Source organism: Lipophrys pholis, assembly GCF_963383615.2.
Source record: "Lipophrys pholis genome assembly, chromosome: 21".
Classification (NCBI taxonomy): Eukaryota; Metazoa; Chordata; class Actinopteri; order Blenniiformes; family Blenniidae; genus Lipophrys; species Lipophrys pholis.
Window position 1 is genome coordinate 13446909 of NC_137649.1, and position 18685 is coordinate 13465593.

General features: G+C 41.2%; 2 protein-coding genes across 3 annotated transcripts; one reads left to right on the forward strand and one right to left on the reverse strand.

The window, feature by feature from the left end:
* Positions 1-404: 404 nt before the first annotated feature.
* Positions 405-4879, reverse strand: LOC308126154 (retinol dehydrogenase 14-like). Of its 2 annotated transcripts, XM_080490325.1 has the most exons (3): positions 4721-4879; positions 4365-4644; positions 1657-2460 (listed from the first exon to the last, which is right to left on the reverse strand). In XM_080490325.1, exons 2-3 carry the CDS (start codon positions 4602-4604, stop codon positions 1843-1845), a joined length of 858 nt encoding a protein of 285 aa, XP_080346451.1. In that variant the 5' UTR covers positions 4605-4644; positions 4721-4879; the 3' UTR covers positions 1657-1842. The 2 variants fall into 2 exon arrangements, with proteins under 2 accessions (XP_080346450.1, XP_080346451.1); XM_080490324.1 differs by having other exon boundaries at positions 405-2460; positions 4365-4879.
* Positions 4880-6491: 1612 nt separating this feature from the next.
* LOC308126147 (interleukin-6 receptor subunit beta-like) lies at positions 6492-18012 on the forward strand. Its single transcript, XM_080490308.1, has 16 exons — positions 6492-6714; positions 9443-9712; positions 10100-10229; positions 10329-10519; positions 10608-10720; positions 11106-11135; positions 11605-11767; positions 12124-12206; positions 13045-13261; positions 13392-13556; positions 14476-14577; positions 14655-14798; positions 14924-15064; positions 15187-15271; positions 15400-15481; positions 17168-18012. Exons 1-16 carry the CDS (start codon positions 6663-6665, stop codon positions 17570-17572), a joined length of 2373 nt encoding a protein of 790 aa, XP_080346434.1. The 5' UTR covers positions 6492-6662; the 3' UTR covers positions 17573-18012.
* The last annotated feature ends 673 nt before the right edge of the window (positions 18013-18685 follow it).

An 18685-nucleotide genomic window follows, 5' to 3' on the forward strand; every position in this document is an offset into this window, starting at 1 on the left:
TTTTGAAAATTTTGTGGGGAGTAATTATGGGCAAGGACAAATGACAGCCGATATCACTATTACAAGTTTATTTTGCTTTAAATTCTAGTTTTGAAATTTACAGTGTTTTTTGTTTTTTTTACTTCGATGTCTTTCAACAAACTGACTGAATTCAATCATTTCAAAGCTTCGGTATTTGTTAAATCATTTGGTTAGTGTAGAGTTGTGTGTTTATTTCAATGTGTAAATCACTATAGTGTTTATATGGTCAGTGCATTGATTTAGGCTGTTTGTAGTCAAGTTTTCTGTCTGCCACCCAGACATGGGGCCGTCACTTTACACTTGCTTGCTAATTTGTTCTTATTTAAAAGTCGTATGAGATTAGAACCAGCCACGGGAGGGAGCCAAAGCAGAGAGGCAGCTCACCGATCTGCAATGTCGACTTTATTGTTCCAGTGCAAAGCATTTACACTTCAAGCACATCAAGAGGAGACCAGATTAAAAACAGCCAAACACACACACACACACACACACACACACACACACACACACACACACACACACACACACACACACACACACACACACACACACACACACACACACACACACACACACAGCAAAATAGATGCTAAAGTATGCACAAATTTCACATGCTCAAACACAATAGCTCAACCTGAAAATCTCTTTGGAGAATTTGCGGCGCGCCAGCAGTAGCCTGACCTCACAATGGAGGAAAAAAATGTGGCGGCTCAGCTTAGCTTTGATGGACGTGATGAGGCAATTTGCTGGGGAGCCTGTGCCCTCTGTTCCGAGGATTGTGTTTGAATTCCTGGTAAGGTTGCAGCTTCTTCACTTTTCTTGACACAGACTGACTGAGCCTGCTGATTAGGGCAGAAAGACAACTTTTAGCGATGATCTTCACATTGACCTGCAAGTAAATGCTCCTAACTTTTCACCTCGCCGATGATCAGGTCTTTTGAGTAAGCAACAACGTTTTTTAATACAAGTTTTAATAAGAGCTTGTATATTGTTGCAGCCAGTCGAGTATCCATACACGCCTCCACACAACTACGATCTCACATACTGTGTGCCTAATCTCAATGTGTAATCTCCACACAGACTCCACCATGTGGCTCCAATCAGCATTTATATTCTTAAACTGTTTTCTCGCTAACTTCGTTTCCTGAATGTGGGAGCATTCCGCTCTTATTTCACTGAAAGATTGACGATTTGTGACCTCACGTGAGTGATGTATGTGCATTGTACACACATTTGTCACTGTATGTATATATATGTGCATACTTGGTCCATTATATACCATCCTGTGTATGAGTTTAACCATGTGTGCAAACCTGCAGTTTACTGTCGAGCAAGATATCCATCCCATTAATATCCTTTAGGGATGTTTATGCACTCCAGCACTTTAACATATCAGATCCTTTCATTTAATTTTTCTATTCCTATTAAATATTTGCACTTCAATCTTGCTATATTGTAGTTTATTGTTTTCTGTGGTTTTCATTAACCTGTCAAGAGACTGAAGATGGAAATCAACTCTGGCTATTATCTTACATCTTTGCATGCATGTATTCCATTAATAAGTGCTGTATTATTTATTAATAAAGAAACCTAATTTGTTCTCCCACAAAATCAAGTGAGGGATAAGGTATATCCGGGAAGAGCAATGTTCCTTTAATCCAGGCACATTTTTGAAATTCTTTATTAAAATTCATTGGCACAGAAGTGTCATTCCATTTTTGTTATCAGGTGTTTGCATGAGCTGGGTTTTTTTTAGACTGCCATGTCTTTTGGGGGTTGCAGGAGATACCCCCCCCCCCCCCCCCCCCCCCCCTGCCGCCCTCAGTCAGTGAGTCCCACCATTCTCATGCTGATGTCCCACAGTTTCTTGGCCGCCTGTTCGTCCACAGCTTTGGCCATCAGCTCTTCCTCCTCGCAGTTAGCGAAGCACTTCCCGGACACTCCCTCCACCTCTGGGGAGCACGCCAGATAGAGCGGAGTCTGCGCCCCTTCCAGAGGACTCTTAAAGAACACCAGCGAGGCAAGGTTGAACAGCGGCTTCGCCAGGAACGGGATTTGAACGTGCCTGCCCAGCCGGGTCCTCACGATGCCTGGGGTGAGCGCGTTGACCGTGACCCCAGTGCCCTGCAGCTGCTTAGCCAGCTCCAGCGTGAACAGCAGGTTGGCCAGCTTGCTCTGGCTGTAGCAGAAGGCCTTGTCGTACTTCGCTTCGCTGTTGAGGTCGTCGAAGTTGATGTGGCCGTACTTGTAGAGTTTGGAGGAAACGACGACGATGCGGCTGGGCGCCGACGTCTTCAGGAGGTCCAGGAGCAGGTGAGTGAGGAGGACGTGGCCCAGGTGGTTCACGCCGAGCTGCATCTCAAAGCCATCCTCCGTCTTCGTGTAGGGACATTGGTATACACCCGCATTGTTTATCAGCACGTCAATCTTGGATTCCTCCTAAAAACAAGAGACATTTATATCAACCATCAGACCCGCAGTAACGATTTAGTTTATTATGGAAACAATAAAAATCTAGAATCAAGTTTCACTCTATATGTGATATGTGTGTGTAACCTTCAACATAGCCGGTTTCATTCCAGCATTGTTTCATGCCTTTAGGAGACGACTGACTTTTAGAGTGAGTTTGACATAATGCCAGACCTTTTTAAGCATCCTCAGGCGTGCAATGTTTGGTCACACACATCAATACACAAAATTCACCATTTAGAAATGTCCCAGGCACACATTAATGTGATTACCTGGTTTCACAGGGAGCACCTTGAGACAACCGGCAGTTATGGGAGGTAAGTATCAGAAAAAGGCATTGCAAATGCACCAATTATGTAAAAAAAAACCACAAAAAAAAAAACCCATTAAATGTAGTATGTCAAAAAAGCAGCCAAGATAAACACTCAAAGATTAGATTTTTGGCAATGTTTACCATCTACACTTTCCCAAGCTATGTGCACTTTTGCACAGGATTGCAGGGGTGACCACAGCAACTCACTGCAACTTGCCCCTCGGTCCACATTGGATGCCCTTCCTGCCACAACCTTGACTCAAACCCAGGTCCTCCAATCTCGAGGTCAAGACTTTGCTCTATGTGCAAAGCAATCAACTTTTTTTCTCTGCGTCATTGCATTCCTCAAACAAAATGCTGACTTTTTTAAATCTTATTTAAATATGGATTTCATGCATAGCTGACTTCAAACACAGTAAAAGAACATTTCACTGTGGTGGAATATCAACTGTTGGACGTAATGAAGTCAACTTGGGAGCAGCAGCAGCACCCCCTGTCGGGTTGGTAAAGGATTTGCATATTTAAGGCTTCATCTTGCTTTACATTTTATATTTGGGGATGCTGTATAGAGATGGATGACTACTTGTTATATACGATGTGTAAATGGCTGATAGTGTTTTATTTAACACTCATTGTGTGAATCTGGCTCACCTAAAGTCAGTGGTTTTAGTGGTAACTGAATAATTGCTGTCAGTGTTCTCTGATCTTTCAGTTTGAACATTTTACATGGCATCTTAACTCTGAGGTGTTGTCGAACATTTCTATTCCTCAAGAGTCTAAAGTCAGGGTGAAGATATGTCATTACATGACAATTATACAATTTATTCTCTTGTAAATCTCTTGACTGCTATACCCTCCAACAAAAGAATGTTATTTACATAAAAAGTGCACTTCCTCTAGCAATAATTATCACAAATCTTTCCCAATATTCTTATATTTCTTTACATTTTCAATTGAATAAAACTAAAAAAAAAGTTATGCACCATTTCCCAATAAAAGCTGAACCGGTGTTGCTTTGGTCTTGTGTATGTTTGTTACACCAGTTTTCTTTTCACAGACAAATGTATCAGATTAATCGTAAATTAATTGATTAATTGCAAATACTGTAAAGAAAACATATCAAATTTAGAACAAATCAAATATGCAGAAAGTAGATGTAGTAGGTTTTGAGATAGTCATTTTACTTTTAACCTTCAAGTAGATTTAATCATCTCTACCTCTAATTTCAGCACCAAGGACAGTCACCTCAGGTCACATACAGTGGGGGTGGCATGACCTCAAGAGATGCACACGAGGGCCAACCAGTTTTTAAACCCAAAGGTTCACATACCTTACTCACCCTGCACTGTGAATTTTCACATGTTGTGTTCAGTAAAAACAAATAATTTGTGTGTGGTATTGATTTAAGCAGACTGTGTTTATCTATTGTTGTGACTTAGATGAACATCAGAACACATGTTATGACTAATTTATGCAGAAATCCAAGTAATCCCAAAGGGTTCACATACTTTTTCTTACACCTGCCACGAATAAATACCACAACTAGTGTGTCACTGCTGACCTTTGTGATCTCTTCACAGAATCTCCTCACTGAAGTGAGAGAAGCCAGGTCCAGGTGTTTGATGACCACCTCGCCCTGCTCCTGACCCGCTTCTCTCTGCATCTCCTGGGCCGCCTCCTCGGCGCTCTTCAGGTCCCGGCAGGCCATGATGACCCGGGCGTGCAGCTTCAGCAGCTCCCCGGCCACGGCCTTTCCGATCCCGCTGTTGGCCCCGGTCACGATGACGGTCTTGCCCCGCATTGTGTGGGCCGGATAACGCAGCAGCTGCACGGCTTTCTGTCTGGGAAACAAACGGCGCATGAGAAGCAGGACGCCGCCGCCGACAGCAGCGGCGATCAGCACCGCCGAGTACATACGGGACACGACCGGGGACGACGGGGACGGGTCACCGGCTGCAGAGGTGTGTTATGTATCCGCCGCTCCGGAAATGTTTACAACGTTTCCTCCTCAATCGCAAGCTAACGGGGGGGGACGCTTCTTGTTTTTGTTTGTCTTCTTCATTGGCTCCTAAGTACAAGTTATCAACAACAGAAGGCGCGTTACCGCCACCTACTGGATCGGAGTGGACCTACGCTGAATGGTTACTGGAAAATACAAAAAAAAGAAAAAAGGAATAGAATAGAAGAGAATAGAATAGAATAGAATAGAATAGGAAAAAGACATAACAAATGCTAAGAGCTATATAGTCCGATGGCCACAGGGAGGAAGACTGATGTTACTAAAAAAAACAGAAAAAAAAACACCTGTGACCATTAAAAGGTAAGTGGACCATTACACCAGCCTCCCCCCACTCCCTTTCCTCCCAATCAGCTTTTCAGACTTGCACGTCAATACAAGTACTGTCCCCCTTCAATTGAAAGAAACGGCACAGACTTAATCTTGAACCTCCATTATGAATGACTACATTTGTTTGTTGTCTGAATATGTTGCTGTTCACCTGTTTCATGGTACAGGTATGTAACACATTGTTACATGCTGCTAACAACCACTAATGTTATCATTTTGACCACTGTGAATGTAATAAAGCCAGTAACATATCAACTTGCCAATAATGTAAAAGAATAGTCTTGATATTTTTTAGAACCATGGTTGAGAGAGTCTTGTAGTATGTATCCTAAATGAATGAATATGATGACGATCTCATCCAGTGTACCAGTTTTTCACAAGAAAACTGCACTAAACCTGCAAAAAAGTTGTAATTTCCAAGAAATGCATTTATGTATTATTACATTATTGGCTACAATTATTACATTTTTAATTTTTTAAATTTTTTTATTTCAGTAATTTAATCCTTTTAACATTGTTTTCAAAATGTTATTACAATAATGGATCAAACATCTTAATTTCCAATTAGGGAGTTATTAAATTATGGGCTTCTTTACATTGAAAAAGGTCAAAATTTGGTATTACATCAATTTCGATCAATACATTATTGGTTATTAGCCACCTATTATTGTATCTTCTTTTGAAATGTCCTCACAGTACAAATCATGCATATCTTTTCCCTAAACTTTCTACAAATAAGAAAAAAAAAATGAAGAATGGCAAAATACTTACTTGTCAAAGTGTAAGCACAGTATTTAGTTGTGGTTTTAAATGTGCAGCTGTATAGACTGCACTGTGTTATCTATTTTTTTTTTAAATTCTTTTTCAATATTCTTATTCCTTCGTTTGAATCTTCTGTTTATTAAATACTTTTAAACTGTGACTCCTTGTTTAAAAAAAAAAAAGTCATTTTAGATTTGCAGGAATGCTGCGGATTGTATTAATGACTGTCACATCCTCCAGAGATGTACAACTCTGGGGGCTCAATAAAGTATTTGAGATATAGACATCAGATGAAGATATCGGTATGGTAGAATACTGAACATTTTAGAAACTCACAGAGCTCAGTTCCAAAATACTAAAAACCCAACTAGAGGAGACACAAGACAACCACAAAGTGGAAGACATTAATCTCCTGCTGGAAGTGCCATTCTCATGCCTCCCCCCTTCTCTCTCTCTCTCTCTCTCTCTCTCTGTGTCTCTGTGTCATGTCGATGCATATTGGAGACAGAGGGCGAGTTATTTCACTTCCCCTTTGTCTGAGCTCTGCTTCCAGTTGGGTAATACCTCCCGTTCATTTCAGGGTTTACTTCAGTTCCTGTTGCTCGGTGGCATAAGTGGGACAACCTGCTGCAGTTTCTCCTACGATCTGGTGAAACAGACTCAGTAAATAAGAATCTGATCATCTGCAGTGGACTTCTAAATGCATTTTTACACAGGACTTTCTCTGCCTTCTGTCTATACGGTCAAAGAATGGATCCATTACCACTCCTGCTTATGCTCGTTGTAATCCCCGTTGGTAAAGGTAAGAAAACATTTTATTCACTGTGTGTTAGTTTGTAGGAGAAGAGATTGTTTCAGAGGGATTTAAGGGAAATGATTGTTTTGTTTTGCTTTCATTTTACATAAAGTCACATGGTTATTTATGTTTTTCTTTCATCAAACATGCTTCTAATCAATTCAATAATGCAATCTCCTCTCATTACTAACAAATCGTGGATTTAATTTCATCAGAATTTTAAATTATGCACCATATTTTAAGAAATGCACCCAAATCAGTGTTATCTATAAATAAGATTCCTTCCCTCAGAGTTCTCCTGTAGGGCTTTTAATCAGAAGTTGATTGGTCAAATCATTCAATGTACCAATTTGTGAGAAGTGTTAAATATATGCATGTACCATTTATAGGATATACGCACTTTTATTTCAGTGGCAAAGAGCCCTCCAATTGAGCTGGGAATCCTCTAAACCAGGGCATTCCCCCTCGGTCCTCTATCCCGCATGTTTCCCTCCTTTTTTCTCCTCTGACACCTTTTATTCAAATGAATGACTTGTGATCAGTCATCAGATCGTTTACTTGAAATATTATGCTGGGGCAGAGGGATGTGGGCAAACATACAGGTTAATGGGAATGAAGTGGACGGTCGGTTGCACGTTGGGGATCTCATTGTGAGAAAGTTGTGTGGAGTTTGCATGTTCTCCCTGTGTGCCTGTGGATTTTCTCCAGGCACTCCAGCTTCTGCCCACACAGTCCCAGAGCATGCCTGAACGTCTCATCGGATTTCTTCAACGAAAATCATTTTGAAAACTAGTTTGTCAAACTGAAATCAGAGTGACGTCAAAGAGGCCTGGCGCAGCATTTTCTTCTAAAAATGACAGCCAATCACTGTTCAATCCTGCGATATTAACACATTAGCATGTGCCAATGGTTGAAAAAAGAAAAGAAAAAGAAAAAAATGGGAAAGTACCAAGACATAAAACTACACTGTGGACCGAACTTGGATCTGGGACCCACTTGGAGCGGGAGAGATTAAGTTCATGTAGACACTTCCTAGAATCTGAAGTCATAGAATTGTTTAATTGCAGCAGATTTATTCACATTACAGCAGAAATTACAGCAAAAAAACCTGCTGGATGTGGTGTACGAGTTGAGGCAGACGGGAATGTGCTAAATCGTGTTTTCAGGCACTGAGTATCTCTTCTCTCAGTGTCTGCTCTTCTTGTTTTATTTTTACTGTGGCTCAAAGCGCTTGAGATCCCATTTCATGAAAAGTAAATGATTTGGAAAACTCATAATGTCGCTATGCGTCGCTCACTGCAGCTGTGAAGAGATTTGTAGAATCACTGAAGGCTGCGATCACATGAATGAAAAACTCTTCATCGGCACGATTTGTTTGTCTGTTTCCTGTCTTTGACAGCATCAACTAAACTAAACATTTTCTCGATTCTGAAAAATATCAATAAATATCTCCGATATTACTTCCTGTAAGAAAAACACATCTTAACATTTGCGGTCCTGAAAAACGAGGGGTTCCGTTTCGTAACTGAAATGTCATCACAATAGATGAGGCAGACAAAGTGCGGCGACTGCTTCCCCGATGCAATAAAAGCTTGTCTCTCGTTTGGAGCCTTCATTCCTGCTTCAATAGAGGCGCCATAGTTTTCTTATGGGCTTTTCTCACTGTTGGAGCTGTAATGAAGTGTGCTGCTTTGCTAATGTACTCTTAATGTGCGCTGACGTCTTCCTCTCGCCGCTTCGGATTAGAAACCTGCTCGTGTTTAGGAGGTTACAAGAGGAAGTGTTGAGTCACCGAGATCAGCGAACAGCCATTAACTCCTTCCCATTGTTTTTTTTTGAGGTTGGCGTATCGATATGGAGACTTTGCGGCAATTTGTGTACTTGGCTGTGTCTGCCTACGAGTGGGGGGGGGGGGGGGGGGGGGGGGAGAATAAAATCTGATCGGGCAAAGAAAGGGACTTTTGACTCGAGAGCTGAAAGAAAGATAATAGCAGGAGTTCATGGATAAATCTGTAGAAATGCCCTGTGAGATTTCACTATTTCACACAAGCCTGAGTGTGGAATCTGCTGAAGCACTTGAACTCTTTCCAGGTTGAGCAAAATCTGCCCTATTAGTCAGAGAGTGTCACTCTGGTCAGGCCAATAATAGATTATTAGCAGGTCTGTTTGTTTTTATTCGATCAGACGACACGATGGTAGCAGGACTGGCTAATGACAGCAGCTGTGTTGTTTTGTTTTTGAGATATTGTCATTAATAAAAAAAAAAAAGAGGTGGTGGTTACTTTTTAACGCGATAGAGAGAAAGTTTTAACCTCCCCACTCTATCACTACATGATGACAAAATTGTGCATTTGTGACATTGGTGGAGACTGGAGTAAAATCCAAGTGAATATGGGCGCCGGCAGAACAAGTTTCCAGTCATTCAGGTGATAAAAAGAGAGGGACAGACAATCGCACACAATCATGACCCACTTCAGGGAATTTGTCGTCACCACTTGACCTTAAACGCATGTTTTGTTTTTTGGGGAAAATCCACACACAGAGTCTACAGTCTTTGAAATACAATAGAAACTAAAGTATTAAAGCAATAAAGGCGTGACCGTCCCCAGAGCACGGTCTGGTCGTGAGAGCGATATTAGTCTTTGCATACAACTCTGCATATCCATTCATTTAACGGCCGCTTTGGGAAAACTGGAACCACAACAAGTGCTGTAAGCATGATCGTTCCCTGCAGGCCAGCATGACGACAGCTGCAGCGTTGACCCGAAAGATCAGTACATCGAAGTGGGATCCAGCACCGAGGTCGTGTGTAAGACTTCATGTGTGCACGGGGAAACCTTATGGACACTCGACGACAGACCCGTCGATGAAAGCTGGTCACGATCTATCAACTCCACGCACGTGGTCCTGACCCTGAGGAACTTCACCCATCACAGAGCGACGGTGGCGTGTCGCACGGTCGAGACACAGCATGTCGTTGGAGGCATCATCATCGTAACATACAGTAAGCCTTACTAAGCGAAACTGCAGAATGTTCTTGTTTGTTCATTATTTTTGTGGGTCGATGCTGATTTAAGTCGGTCAGTGCTCGTCTCTGCATCCTTACGATTGTCTGTCATAAGTCCATTGTCGTTAATGCTGGTATCCTCGTATATACTGGTCAATGATGCCCTATTCCGCATGCTTCTCTGTTCTAATTTAAGATGACTTATGCGTGTGTATATATATATATATATATATGTGTGTGGGTCTTTTCTGGTTCACGCTGGTCTGATGCCGTTCAAACCAGCAGAAATGCTGGATTGTGCCGCTTTACTTTCAACAGGAAACTAACTCCTTCAAATAGCTGTAGGTTCCGTTTAACGTGCATGACTCTGCTGTTGTTTTACAGCAAAGCCCAGAAACATATCGTGCATTTTGCATCACGACAATGAGAGTCGAGTCGGCACGGTACAACTCCTGACGTGCTCCTGGGAGCACCAAAGGAATTCTCGGGTGAATGTGAACTACTCTGTCCTGTTGTAGGTTTCACGTTTTCTTCCTTTATTTTCCAGAATCAATTGACGCTTATACGTTTCCAGATTTTGATATAGCCAATATAAAATGTGTATTTCTTTCAGTTCTTCCGCTTTGCGCACTTCTCCAATTGAAATCTGCGAGTCGAAAGTAACAACCTGCCGAGTGAGCGATTTCTACGAATCTGAGCGAATAGGACTTACTGCCGGAGAACATTTCAGCATCACAGTGCGAGCCAAAGCCCCTGCATGGGAGGCTTACTCCGACACCTATGAGTTCGATCCGTATCAGATTTGTAAGTTGCATAAGCTTCATTGTAAAAACATTCATATTTCTTAATAATGTATTTATGTTTGGACTAAGCTTGTCGTGCATCTCTTCAGGGAAACTCAATCCTCCAAAGATTTCGGTAGCGACTTTCTCTGATCATCTTTTGGTTCAGTGGAATCAGTCGTACAAGCCAGAGCAGCATCGCTGTCAGGTCAAATTCAGAAAGGTGAGTCTCTCTTTGGAAAAACAAACAGAAGCAGTTGTGGTTAAAACTGTTGAGACACTTTCTCTGATAATGGTGGAACATTAGAATAATGACCTGACTGGACAGCTGGACTGTCACTTATGGGTGAGTCTGATACACTGAAATCTTAGGATTTATAAATGTATTGCTAATTTATTAAAATACAATTATCTCTTCAGTGGTTGGAGATTTCTGTGAGATGAATGAATCCATCTGAGGAACAAGCCATGCTACAAAACCTAATTGAACCATCATTTTGAATGTAGAAGAAACACATTAGAAATACTTAAATAAAAAAAATATTTCATAGTATCACACCTGATGTGTATAAAAACAATTACATTTGTTTATGTCTTTTTGGTTCCAGGCTCCATCAGCTGATGAAAGAACTGCAGTGGTAAAGAAACGCTGAATTATTTCATTGTTGAAATTGAAGATTCTATTTTACCTCACAATAAAAGCTCTTTGCAGCTTAGAGGTACTCATTGTCATTCTACAATGTGTAATGACTTAAGAGCGCCCTCACATTGCAAATATAAGAACATATACCAAAGCAGAGCAAAACACATATTGCTTCTTAGCTTCTTTGGCACTGAGTTGATTAGGGTCGAGTTTCAGCGGGGGAGGGGCTGATCTGAAGATAGTGGCTAATTTTGCTTATAATCGCTGGTAATTTGTTTTCCTCATCCATAATCACAGAGATTAAAAACAAGTCCAGAGGATCATATTTAGCCTTCGCCATGCTTAGAGAACAGACCTTTAGTTTTTCCTTGCCAAGCTTGAACAAATCACAGTAGCGCAATTCAATGCAAAGTACGGATATGAAGGATTTTGGCTTCAATGGACGATGAACTTGTTCTCCACAGTGGGTGTTCGACAAGACTCTGAACACTGAGGGGAATGTTACAATCCCTACTGAAGAAACACTTGAGTCCTGCACAAGCTACGAGTTGTCAGTCCGCTGTGCTCTGGATGAAGCTCCCTGGAGTGACTGGAGCCGGGAGAAGACCGTTCTCACCAAACTCAACAGTAAGAGCAATGTCCACCCCGAAACGTCTTCTACTAACTCAGAAATCTCCAAGTCTCTGTGAATTATGATCCTCCTGGCTGATGTTGATGGAGAAAACTGCCTCAGGCAGGCAGCACCGCCATCACTCCCCCAGGACCATCTACTGCAGGAGTTATATAACCATTGGTCGACCAAATCATCTACAGAAGGAATATACCGTACTTTATTAATCACCGTCATACCTAACTCCTAAAATATCAGAAATCCAAGAGTTCGCAAGCAGTTGACGGCTGGGATCGTCTCTATAAAGTGGTACAGAGGATGGAGGGGTGATGATATTGTGCGTTTCAGCGTAATTATTCTTAATCTTTTGCAGAAAGTCAAATCCGGCTGCGCCTGTGGAGGAAGGTGACTGGAGTACAAAGTGATGGAGTAAGAAAAGTTCAAGCCATGTGGACGGTAAGGTAGCCCTCACACAGATCTACACCTCGAAACTTATTCTTTGAACTAAAGTTCTACGCAAGAAAATCTTCAATTCTAACTCCGGCTATGTGTAAATATCACCAACATTCCTAGATCAGAGTTCAGCAGAACCACGGAATCATATATCTGTAGACAGTCATAAAGACTGGTGCTTTGGGGGAAACAAGGACGATTTACAAGAGTTAAAAGTGACTTTTCTTCAGGAAAGCGGCTGTGAGCCGGTGTGTGGTGGAGAATTCCTTCCTTTTGTAGATCAACACTTCAGCACATGGTCAGTCCAGCTCTCGACCTTCTATATGAGTGACCACTGAGGTTTGTTTACATGTGTCATCCCTCCATCTTTTAGTCAACACCGTTTTTTTCTGGGACCTGAACAATATTACAAGTGTGAAACACATGGGAAACTGCTTGCTTTCACATGATTCACATGGGCTCCAGTTTGATTCTTCATCTTAATGTAATCCGTCATGGATTGTCCTTGTTTCTGTAGTATTTGTCTCTACTTTTCTGTTAAAGGCCTAAATGTAGGGCCTTGGAAAAGAAAAAAAAAAGTTTGCAGAAGGATATACGTGGTATTAGACCAAGATCAGGGAAGTTCTTCTTGTCTCCAAGGGGGGAGAATTAGACTGTAGATGATATGCAGCAGGTACAGCAGCGACACCAAACTGGTGCGGCGTCCCATACTCTACCTTGTATCTCATACATCTGATCTCCAGTATCTCCGACTGTTCTTCATCGCAGGGTCATCATTTTTCTCCCCAACTCAACTTTGACTTTGTTTCTCATTCGGGTCTCGTCTTCTCTGTCTTCGCAGGACATTCCTTCAGCGTGTCCAGGCAGATTTACCTATGAGATCCAACTGACCCCCGACCAAGAAGATGCAATACAAGGGACTCAATTCTATACATCATGCGGCGGCTCAACTTGCGACGTCCCTGTGAACCACGACGCGCACAGAATAAATCTCACCGTCTCCCTCGATGAAGTCCTGCTGGCCGAAGACTCAGTTTACGTTCCTGCCGTTGGCGAGAGTGAGTATCGATGCTATCGATTCTGCATCTTAATGGAAGCATTTACGTTTTGATATCGCTTCATGCTAATGGAGGAGTGCTCTGATGCGCGTTACCAATGAAAGTGTCTCGTCTGTTTGCCTTCCGGCAGGTCTCCCTCGGGTTACCGACATCCAGACCTCCACCCGTGACGGTGTTATTCTGGTGAACTGGAGGGCTCCTAATCAGTCCGTCCGTGGTTACATGATTGACTGGACCCACAATGGAAATCAATACTACTGGAATGAAAGCAAATGCACTAATGCAAATCTGTTTGGTAGGTTGGAAAGCAAATATGAGATGGTAAATTGATAAACGGAGAGAAAGATGGATGTTGAATCAATTCTCGATCAATTAAAACATGGAGGGAGCCGCGAAGAGGGAATCGGAGTCCATGTGTGCAGACTTCTCTACGATTTAACACATTTTGGCGGTTTGTGTGTTATCTCTCTTTGGGTGTGGCGGATAATGAACACGGTGAGGGGGCAAGGCTCTGTGATGTCTTATAATGCATTTGTTGAGTGTTTTGAGAACTGTGATTCACCGTGGACTGGTATACTGTGTAATTTCGACGTCCAACGAGCAGACATCCAATTACACTCGTTTCAGGGAAAATGCATTATCAACAATGCGTCTGTCATGATATGGAGCATAAGTGTTGTTACAGTCTGTTAGAGTACTAGAACGTTTGTAGTTACGAGATCGTTTGATTATCTGTTCACCCCGTCCTCGTGCCAGATGACGTTGCACTTCAGGACCTCCGGCAGACTTTCCTCTGGCTCCACCTGACAGAGAAGAAGCTCCAGTTATCTGAAATAAACTGTATATGAAGCGTTACCTGATCACTTACGTTTGAATGTTTTCGATTCAATTTGGTTAAAAAAAAGTGGACTCAATATTGTTTCTTTCCTGCGACTGTCTTTACGTCAATGGAGCGATGACAAAATGTCATAATGTGAGAACGTTCATAGTTTATTTTTGTGAATAGAAAGTGAACAAACAAAAGTCTGAATAATCTCAGTATTTAAAAAAAAAAAAGAATTCTTACTTGGCAGCATTTGTTTTTCCATAGCGACCAAGAATTGTGATCCTTACATTGTATTTGGGATTCTCTGCTTTACAATATATGCAACATTTGTCTGCTCATCGGCATCAGTGGACTCTTTAGTCACAGAGTTCCCTCCCTTTCTTTACAGACCTCCTGGACAAGGAGCCGTATGATATCACTGTGACGCCCCTCTTTGATGACAAGACAGGTCATGGCGCCCAAGTCCTTCAAATCTGCTCGACAGTAGGAGGTAGGAATCTGGTATTTCCGAAAACTTCAATATTCACGTATATCCCCGATTTAATTTTGAAACCATGATTCGTACAGGTCCAGGCGATGTTGCCATCAGCAGTGTTCAAGCTTATGACAAAAGTGCCGACGTGAGCTGGGAAACGCACTCAAATGGGGCCTGCAGCAGCGCTTTTCTCAGCTACACAGTGTTTTACGGGACACAGGAAGGACCGCTGCTCAGTACGCCCCCCCCCCCCCCACACACACACACACACACACACACACACACTTCCACTCATATGAAGGTAAAACATTTCCTTTCATCCTTTATTCGAGACATTTCTGTGCCTCCTGTCTTTTTGTAGACGTCACTGTCGACAGCGAGAAGCAGAACATGATGTTGAAGGATCTGGATCCGGACACCCAGTACAGAGTGTATATCGAGGCCACGGCCCTCACTGCAATGGCAACAAGCAGAGAGACGCTCTTCAAAACCAATAAATTTGGTAAATAGTGTGTGACGGCTTTTTATTGACAAGAAAAAAAAACAACGACACACATTTCACTGTCATAGGAACTTAATCCAAATTAATGTTCAACTTTTCTTTTTCTTTCCCCCCCACTACAGATCCAAACTTCATTACAGTACTGACTGCGTGTGGATGTCTCATCATCGTTCTGGTGTTATTTCTTGGCCTGTGCTGCGCTGTTCAGTAAGTTTGGAGTATTTCTCACTGTGATGCCAACTGAACAAAGGAAAAAAATAGATGATTCTGATCCTTTTTTTGGGGGGGTCACAATTCATCTACACGTTGTCGTTTGTGCACAAAACCCCTTTTAGGTGGAAGAGATTCAGGGACAAGCCTGTTCCAAATCCAGGCCTCAGCTCGGTGGCGTCTTGGTCGTCGTCCATTCATCACAAGGTGAACGCAGCCAAAATGTGTTGTGGCCGGTGTTGCCAGAAAGAAGCAACTGGGCTTCTGAGAAATAAGCCCAAAATAAGTCACTTTGAATAAATAAATGAATGACTATCTGGACAAAATATAGAAAGAAGAAACACACAAGCGCAATGAGCACGACAGGGGCTTGCTGAGGCTTCTAAACCAGTGAAACATTTAACAGTATAAACTGGATTACAAATCAAATTGACACTTTTGTAGAAAGTGCACGACATTCCAAATAAGCCTTTGATGAGTGCACTTTTTGTTTTCAGGCTCTCAACTTCTTCCTGGATTTTGAAGCAATTTTTCTCCCTCTCTCAGTTTCAGTTCCAGTCGCTGAGTAAAAATATAGGATGAGGTGACTTAATCATCGGAGTGCAGGCACAAGATCCTATTTTTTATTGCTGAGGTTTTATTTTCATTTTAAACATAAAAAGACATAAATAAAAATGATGAATTACAATAAAAAACTAAACATGCTCAAAAAAGAGTTAAGATAATTACAGCAAGTCTTTGTTTGCAGCAAGAACAGTGATTCCTGCTTTGACAAACAAATTGAGTTGGAAATAAATCCAAATGGAGTGGGAAAGTGTTGTTTTGTGTAATTTGCATTTCCTATAGAAAAACAAGTGGAAAACCTCTCCCATCCTTTGTCTATTTAAATCTGCCTTACTCCTCATTCAGAGAAGAATACACTGGTTTACTGATTGCTGGTACTGGTTTCCATCAAAATGTCTGTTGGGCAAGTTATTGTAACGATAGGAAGCTAATATAGGCAAGCACATTTTCAGAAAGAAGCAGCTGTAAGAAAGAAGATGCTTGAAAATTCAACTAAATCAAACATGTTGTCCTTAAATTGCCTCGATATCTATTGTTACTCATCCATTATTTTGGTTTGGAAGATGCTAACAAATACGTTTAAGTCATAACAAACTCTTGAAAAGTCCTTCAAGTGAGGATTTCGATGAAATGGTTTCTTCTTCCTCCTCTTTCCGTATTTCCTATTGGAGATTACCACAGTGGATCATTTTCTTGCAATACCCTCTGTCTCCTGTATCCACCTTCCTCACACCTACTGCCATGACGATCCTCCCTCACTGCATCCATGAACCTCCTCATTGGCCTTTCTCTTCTCCTCTTGTCTGGCAGCTCCATCCTTTCCTCTACATAGAGTAGCTATCACATCTCTTCCATAGATTATTATCAACTATCTCCAACAGGAAGGTCCTCCGCCCTTCTTCTTAAAAAATGCCCGAGAATTGAAGCAACTGATTTAATGTTGAGCTCACTGAATAGATTAAGTTTATCAAAATAAAAAGCATGGATTTGATCTTTTTCACCTAAAATGCACACAGGATTTTAACAGAAGAGATTTTTGATTGTTGATTGATTTTGAGCTCCACAGGATTTAATTGACCTTCCTTGAATTGATCTCACTTTCCATTGTTAACATCTTTGAATTAACTGAGCGAGGACTCTTCCATCACTGATCACTTTTCTTCATCTTATCCATAGATATGAAATCGTTTAATCCCTTAAAATACTGTGTTAGCCACTTGATCATTTTTTATTTACCTTCTGTGTGTGTGTGTGTGTGTGTGTGTGTGTGTGTGTGTGTGTGTGTGGGTGCGTGCGTATGTGTTTGAATATGTGTGTCTCTGTCCACAGAGTATGTGCCTCTTCCACCCATTCAGTAATCCATCTGAAAGCACGTTTGACAAGGTGTACACAGAACAAACACCCAATTCGTCCACCCCTCCACTGGCCATCAGCTCAAATGGAAGCACAACCGGCCACCGAAACAAGGAATATGCTGACTCAGCCATGGGACGGGATGAGAAGCCGGCTGACCCCGTAATGATGCTGCATTCATGTTTTTCTGAAGAAACCACAGCGTTCCTTCCCTCACAGAGCAGCCCAGGCAGCCCATACCGCAGGCAGACTTCTGTCGAAACTCAGAACCCAAAGACTGGTAAACAGTGTGAATGTGTTTCTGGGAAAGAGCAGGATAAGACGTCGCTCAAGACTGTATATGTCACTTTGGATATGTTTGAAAATGACCAGGCCCGCTGAGAAAAAGCAAACACAATGTTTGGTTGTGAATTAATATCCCTGGAAGCTTTCACAACAGTTTTGGGCTTTATGCTGCATTGTGACGTGAACGCTGTAAAAAATTAATGCTTAGAGTTTCGCAGGAGTGTCAATGACATTGTATTTTGTTTCTATTTGTTGTTGTACAAAGTATTTAATCGAAAACAAAATGTTTTCAACAGCTCCCTCAAAAAAAACCCACAGATCTCATTTAAAGCTAAACTATTTCATAGAATAGAGGAATGTAGCATTTGTTTACGTTATAATGTGGATTCTGTGTTTAGCCATTAAACCGTTTGTATCATTCTGACTTTGGAGTGATATTGATTGCATCAAGGTGTAACAAATGTACAGTCTGTATTATATTGTATCAAAAATAACCATGTTGTGGTGTTATATCATAGCATAAACATTTGTGCTACAGCTTGTGATGTATACACACACACACACACACACACACACACACACACACACACACACACACACACATATATATATATGTACATATATATATATATATATATGTATGTGTGTGGCAGTACAGGATCAAAGTCGAATCATCCTCACACGACTGTTCAGTTTTTTTCTCAATAAACTTTATTGCACTTAGTGATATTACAGAAAAACAGCAAATACGGTTACAATAAACACATACTTATTGTACTTAAAATTATTACAGCAAGTGCAATATATATATATATATATATATATATATATATATATATATATATATATATATATAAATACGTGTGTGTGTGTGCGCGTGTCCCCGCTTTAATTTAGTTTGTTTGTTTATTTTTTATTTTTTACCTTGCTTGTCTTCATTCGCATATTGAACACACACACACACACACACACACACACACACACACACACACACACACACACACACACACACGTATTTATATATATATATATATATATATATATATATATATATTGCACTTGCTGTAATAATTTTAAGTACAATAAGTATGTGTTTATTGTAACCGTATTTGCTGTTTTTCTGTAATATCACTAAGTGCAATAAAGTTTATTGAGAAAAAAACTGAACAGTCGTGTGAGGATGATTCGACTTTGATCCTGTACTGCCTG